General features: G+C 37.6%; 1 protein-coding gene across 3 annotated transcripts; it reads left to right on the forward strand.

The window, feature by feature from the left end:
• Window positions 1-3,128: 3,128 nt before the first annotated feature.
• On the forward strand, window positions 3,129-6,254 carry LOC104903129 (ribosome-inactivating protein lychnin). 3 transcript variants are annotated; one of them, XM_019251812.3, is made up of 3 exons: window positions 3,194-3,305; window positions 4,909-4,971; window positions 5,072-6,254. In XM_019251812.3, exon 3 carries the CDS (start codon window positions 5,092-5,094, stop codon window positions 6,007-6,009), a length of 918 nt encoding a protein of 305 aa, XP_019107357.2. In that variant the 5' UTR covers window positions 3,194-3,305; window positions 4,909-4,971; window positions 5,072-5,091; the 3' UTR covers window positions 6,010-6,254. The 3 variants fall into 3 exon arrangements, with proteins under 3 accessions (XP_010689435.2, XP_010689434.2, XP_019107357.2); XM_010691133.4 differs by lacking the exon at window positions 4,909-4,971 and having other exon boundaries at window positions 3,129-3,241; XM_010691132.4 differs by lacking the exon at window positions 4,909-4,971 and having other exon boundaries at window positions 3,150-3,305.
• The last annotated feature ends 1,260 nt before the right edge of the window (window positions 6,255-7,514 follow it).

Consider the following 7,514-nt stretch of genomic DNA (forward strand, 5'->3'; position numbering starts at 1 on the left):
CACATAATACACACATACACACATACAGACATCCATACACACATACATACACACATACACACATAAATAAATGCACACATACATACATACATACATACATACATACATACATACATACATACATACATACATACATACATACATACATACATACATACATACATACATACATACATACATACATACATACATACATACTACATACATACATACATACATACATACATACATACATACACACATACACACATACATAAATACATACACACATAAATACACACACACACATGCATACACACATCCCCCCCCCACACACACACACGCACGCACGCATACACACGCGCGCGCACACACACACACACACACACACACACACACACATAAACGCATACATACACACACACACATAAACGCATACACACACACACACACACACACACACACACATAAACGCACACACACACATAAACGCATACACACACACACACACACACACACACACACATAAACGCACACACACACATAAACGCATACACACAAACACACACACACACACACACACAACAAACACACACACACACACACCACACCAAACACACACACACACACACACACACACACACTCACTCACACACACACACACACACACACACACATACATACATATATACATATTTATTTATTCCAAAAAAATATGATGATGCCACTTTTGCAATCCATAACAACTATACTTATTAATTACATTGAACACGTAACTTGAAAAGCCCCCTTGGAAACAAAGGATCCACTCTCTCTATCCTTGGTAGACTACCCTATCGGGAACGGTCTCCCTCTTTTGCGGCGGATCTCTCGAAGCCATGGCTGACGAGATCTCTTTGTTCGTTTCAAAACCTAGAATAGATGAGGAAGAAGATGTGATATTGGATATTAAAACTTTAAACCCTAATAATGAAAACCCTAAACGTTCACCGCTCCTTATCGAGAAATTATGACAGATTGATCCAACAATCTGGATGCATTCAAGCGCACGATCGCTCTCGTTTGGACTCCTGCTCATGGGCTAGTCATCCGCGTTTTCAGTCCGAATTTATTTGCTTTCCAATTCTTTTATTGGAGAGATATGGCTAAGGTTTTAGATGGTCGTTCATGGTATTTCGACAACATGTTGGTGTTGCTCAAGGAGGTTGATGCTGATGAACATGCTAATTAGGTATCTATAATTCATTCCCCTTTTTGGGTTAGTTTAAAGAACCTCCATTTCGATTATAGATCAAACAATGAGATTGGTGCTTTGGTTGGGAATATGGGAGAAATCCTGGATATATAAAAGGATGTTTTGGGAATTAGTAGATACAGGGTTAGAGTCATGTTTGATGTTACCAAACCTTAACATCGTTATACAAAGCAGATTAAAGATGCTAAAGGTCGAGAATCATAAATTTATATTTTGCATACGAGCGCCTTTCATTTTTTTGCTTTGCTTGTGGTATAATGGGCCATTCGGAAAGGGATTGCCATGGGGTTCTGGAGGAGGATAGGAAGGAAAGCTTGGGATGAAGTGCTACTTTAAAGGCCACGCCTCGAAAAGTGCGCTCCAAAGAAGTTGTTGAAGATGATAAATTCAAAACTTGTAAAAAGGTACATTTTGTTCCTTCTATCCCATTGATTAGAGTGGAGTCTGCATTAATTATTCCATCTCAAGTTACTACAAATTACCCCCACCCTGCACCAATATTCATGGAACCCCCCTGCATGATTGTGCTGAGCAAGCAACACCCATCTCACCCTACGTGTCTATGATACACAACCCCTGTCCCTCCTTCTTACCCAACCCCCGAATCTGACCCACCCGTATTAACATCCCCCCAATATATCTCTCACACTTCTCCCATCTATCACCAAGAGCCCCACTCAAAGATAATTCTGAAAGGTGTTAAACGAGAGAAATTGTATGTGTTATAAGGGTCTACATTATTTGAGTATGGGGTTGTCATGTTGGTTATTCGTGGTAGTATTGAGAAACAGGTGGAGCATAGAGACACTATATGTTTGCGTGGTGGTTCACATCAGGAAGAAGTCCGTCAAACTCACAATCTAAATCTAAAATTTCGTGTTCTTCGTCGTTAAATCGGGTTAGCAAAAGTTGGCTCTTGGTCAGCATGTAACCTTTGGGAACTCTCCCCAAAGGGACGGTTGTGAAGACACGGTGGATTTTGCACTATCTGTCGGAGGGGTGGATATATCTGGGCCGTCTAAGGAAGGTGTCGCTCGTGGTAGGACAGAGTATAACTAAGCCATATATTCGAATTTGTTTCCACATGGTAAGTCCCAAGGTTGCTTGGAATTACAACTATTCAAAGCTATAAATTGTCCTTTGGGGTAAGTCAGGGGCCCTTAGGAGCTAATTTGGTGTCCTTCAGGGACAAACCTGGTTCTGGTTGTCTTTCGGGAAAAATCTGGTTGTAGGGAGAATCTGGGGTTTGTGATCAATGCATGTGGTTATTTGTTCATATGTTATCTGGTTATCCGGTTCGTTATATGAAGATTCAAGTCAAGGTGGAGACTTGTAAGATCGAGTGCCTTGAATCTAGTGAAGCTTGGAGAAAAATGGCAGAGTTTTTGCGCTTGCCAGTTAACCGGGCTGTTTCCCCCGGCCGAGTGGTTGGTCTCCGCCTGGGTAGTTTGGCCCGGGTGACCGGGCGAGATGTTCGTAGCTTGTTCGTCAGTTTTGCTTTCGCTCCTGATCGGGCACTGTCTCCCCCGACCGGGTGATTTTTGGCCCGGTCGACCGAGCGATCATGATTTTGACGCGGGTTTGATGATTTCGAGTCGGGTTATAAATTGGCTCTTAACCTAATTCGTTATTATGTCGATTAGTTCATAAATTACAACTTTAATTTTGATTTTCTTCAAGAGCAATAAAACTTTTCTCTCTGTTTGTGGACGTAGCCAACGCTCCGTTGGTGAATCACGTTAAATATGTGTGTTCTTTATTATTTTCTGCATTCATTATTTGTTGCTTCTCACATTCGTTATAACAAATGATATATGGAAACTTCAAACAAGGGTTTTTAAAACAATTGGACAACTTTAAATAACTGTTTTCCCATGATACGTCATACGTATCATGATACCCTACCAATGCAACACACTCCAGTTTTAATCTATTTAAAGGACAAAGTCCTTCCTGGAGCATACGTCCCATTTCAGTGTTGAGCTTATCCCCTCTCTCAATCTCCAGGTACCATTATCTCCAAGCTGCAATTCCTTCTCTTCCACAACCATACTTTCCGCATTAAAATTCTGTACGTTTTTCTCCATCCAATTAGTATGCTCCCTTCATATGATAGTCTCTAGCAGACTAGCAACATGAAGCTATATAGTTCTTCAATTCTTTTTTTTTTTTGATAAACGAGATGTTATTGATTACCTTCATGTAGATATTACAGAGCCAAACTCAGCAAAGCTAACAATATTCTTTTCTAATAGTTTTACAAGATGATTTTTATTATTTCCGTTCTGATATAATAACATATAAGTCTTGTTTTGATCTTCCCCTTTATAATGATAATATGCGGTAAGAATGTATTTACTCAACATAGAAAACTCATAGTTAAACGCCAGTAGCAACACTATTACTTACACTTTGGAGGAGAAATCTATCTTGTATAAACAATTATAAGTCAGATATAATTATATCTCACTGTTACTGAAAAGTGTGGGAAAGAATTGCAATTCTTCACGGCACTCTTTCCTTTTATAATAGCATCATCATACAATTATAATTCAGAAGTAACATCATCATAAAATTAATTCATCAATATAAAGTGTTGTACCCACAAACATAAGTGATGTGTGCTGAAGGTAGAGATATATCAACCAGACCACCAGTCCTTTAGATTATTTCGCTTCTGAAAGTTAATATATGTATAACATATACAAAAACTCAACTCTTGCTTTAATTTCCATTTAAAATCCATAATATTATCTTCAGTTTAGATGTATTACATACCATCTAAACTAAAGATGTTACAAGTCTTAGTCTGGCCTTTTATTTATTTTTTATTAATATTTATTTATAATAATGAGATTGAAGGTTAGTCTTACTCTCACTTATTTTGTAAACAATACACTAGCTAAAATAACAATATATGTCATGGTCCAATGATGATAAGATACATTAAATTTGTTGTAGCTAGCTGGTAAATGCTATTCCAACCACCCTAAATAATAGAATGCTAATCCAAGCCCCACCAAGCCCCCTAAGAAGGTATATACTCCGATCCATTTCCAAAATTCTTACAAGAAATTAGTGATTATGTTTTTTCCTACAAATAGGATAAATCACCAAGGCTAAAAAAGTGAACTATATATTCTTTCTATATTTTTTTTGAAAATTTGACAATAGAGATCTGAACTTTGGATGGTAATTTTTTAAAAGGTCTAAACTATTGATTAACCTGTGTAGGTCCCAACTTCAGGGGGTCTTAACTTTTAGCGGGCCTTAGTGACTTAAAACTGGTTTAATAGGTCATCACTTGTATAACTTGGGTCACGTCAGAAGGGTTAATTGAGGGAGGGATGTAGGAACTAGGTAAGATTTTAAAAAAATCTTCAGTTTTAAGTCGTCGATGCCCGCTAAAAGTTAAGACCCCCTAAAGTTGGGACCTACAAAGGTTAATCAATAATTTAAACCTTTTAAAAATTATCACCCAAAGTTCAGACCTCTATTATCAATTTTTCCTACTTTATTAGTTGCATCATTTGCTTTTTCACATTTAACGACAAGTTTTTTTAAATATTAATATATTTTATTTCCTCTAAGTAAAAATTATTTAATATTTGAAATCCTCGGATCGTGACGAATTTAACAAGCTATATTTTTTCTCATATGATGGTGCGAGATAGCTTAACAAAGTTGGTTGATAAATAATGCCGAACAATAATTGGTGCAACTAAAAGAATACGAAGGTAGTATATGTCAATATTAGAAAACATAAACTATTGTAATTAAAAAAGAAGGTAAGAAATATATTCAACTTTGAAATGAGATACACACATTTGAATACAGGTACTTAAGCTAGATAAAAGATGAAGCTGATACTCGGCATAGCAACATGTGTATGGTGCATTATCGTGGTGGTTATGCCGTCATCGGCAATAGAAGATGCAGTTGTCGGGGAACAACTGCAACTTAGTGCTTACCAAACTGTAAGTTTTGATCTCGAAGACGGTGCTTCTGGTTACTCAACATTCTTAACAAATTTGCGGCAGAAATTTGAAGGCCCCCTCAAGGCTTGCGGTTTACCAGTAACGCGAGACACCCTACCGAAAGGCGGCGAGTATGTACTTGCAGACCTCAAAATTAGCACCACAGAATGGGTTACCGTAGCCTTAAAAGTCACAGATCTGTATTTGGTGGCTTACCGTGTTAACAAACTATATAGTGGCAAGTATCACGCCATTTTTCTTAATGAGCCAGACGTAGCTGATGCTAAGGCTAAACTTTTTATAGGCTCAACACCAGTCACACTTAAGTACGATAGCAACTATGCAAATATCGAGAAATATGCCGGATCTAGAAAGAATATTACATTGGGGTTGCAAGATCTCCGGAAAAAAATCCAAGCGTTCTACAATGATGCTACGCCCGTAACACCTGCTGAAGAGGCTAAGTTTCTGCTGATCGCCATCCAAATGGTGTCCGAGGCAGCGCGATACAGCTATATTGAGGATAAGGTGGTGGAGAGTGGAGACTTCAAATCATTTAAACCTGATGCCAAAATGATAAGCCTAGAGACAAGCTGGCAGAAGACATCTGATGCTGTTCGCAAAGCAGAGACGGACAAGAAATGTGAAAGTCAAGAAGTGAAGGACATCAAAAAAGACACAAAACTACTCAAGCACAAGCGCAACAAGCTAAATACCAATGAATCTGGAGGCGGACTATGGTCTGAGGTTGCAAGCACTATTACTACAACTGATGTTATAGATGGTGGTGTTTTTTAAGTTTAATTTGGAAAATGCACCGTTGTAACCATGGATAAGTATAACCAATCCAATAATGCAAGAAGCTTAGTTATAATTTATATTGTCATATTTACATAAATAATGTTTCTGATCACCAAAAATATATGTGCGAAAGGCTAGATGAATGGCAGAAACAATCGAGTTCATTCGTTGTACCATTGTTCGAAGCTTGTTTTATGTTGTATAAGTCTTTGAATAAAACAAGAGATTTCGAGTTTTGATGAGTGAGTATTTCTATATGCATTATTGTGAACTAATAATGCCTACTAGTGAATACGACGTAGGCTTGGTGCGGAAAACCAATTGTATGATCGGTGAGTTCAATTACTTGGTTTCAAATTTCAATAGATAAACTAATTGGTTTTTTCACAAATTACCCCGAGTTTTCGGTTTATTCACAAGTTATCCTCGCACTTTTCAAAATACACGGGGCACCCCTAAGTTTTTTTAGTAATACATCCACATTCCTTAATAACTAACGGCGGTTAATACCATTATTCTTCACCCTAATTAGTCATAATTAACCTACTTAAACCCTAACCCCTAACTTCTATCCTTATTCTAACTCTAACCCCTAACTTCAAACCTTAACCCTAACCCCAACAGCCCCCTTGCCCACTTCGATTTCTCTCATCGATTTTCAGTAGAGGAGATAAAGGCCAATGGTTGCCGTCAAAGGTGGCCTAAGGTGATGGAGGTCCATCCATTGATCGACCACTTATGCACATGATAGCTATGACTTTAAGAGATGTTCTTAATTCTTTCATTTCATGTGATGTTTATAGTGAGTCCTTAGTTAGCTTAGTTAATTAATCATCTATGATTAGCTAAGTTAATTTCTATCTTTATTGCTTTATTAGAAGAGTCATGTAAGATTTATTTAGTAGATGTTATCGGCTAATTAAATTAGTAGAGTTGTTGTTTATTTTCCCTAAAGTCCGAAATGACTATGTAATAAACTAAGTAGTAAGTTGTAGCTACCTAAGTACGTGAAGCTAAGAGGCGCCTACAATCAAGGAAGTTGTGATCTTAGACGTGATGAGTTGGTTATGGAAGCCCTACAAAAGTGTCGTGCATTTTCAAATCAAAGAGCTGCATACTTAGGCGCCAATTCAAAGACCACAACAACATTCCTATTCTTGAGGGAAGTTGAGAAGATCATGGAGCAGTTGGTGAAGAGAGTGGCAACAGGATTATTCACGTTCCAAGTCCCATGATGCACGTCCAAAGTAATGTTTGAATCACTTAGGACATGATCTCCATGTATTAGCTAGTGGATTAATGGTAGTTACTTAGTTGTTTTCTTTCAATTAAGACATGACTTGTATAAATATTGAAATGAAGGAATGAAAGGGGATATACGAGTTTTATGATATAACGTGAATTAATACTTGCTTTGATTAATGTTTTTGATTAATCTAAGTGCCTTTGCTAACTTAACTATTCTAGCTTGAGTTAAGTAGTGATCTGAGGAACCTTAATTC

The sequence above is a fragment of the Beta vulgaris genome, chromosome 9 (assembly GCF_026745355.1).
Source record: "Beta vulgaris subsp. vulgaris cultivar EL10 chromosome 9, EL10.2, whole genome shotgun sequence".
NCBI lineage: Eukaryota > Viridiplantae > Streptophyta > Magnoliopsida > Caryophyllales > Amaranthaceae > Beta > Beta vulgaris.

Bases quoted from the DNA above. Each gene is read 5' to 3' on its own strand.
- LOC104903129 (XM_010691133.4), top strand. From the start codon at position 5,092: ATGAAGCTGATACTCGGCATAGCAACATGTGTATGGTGCATTATCGTG.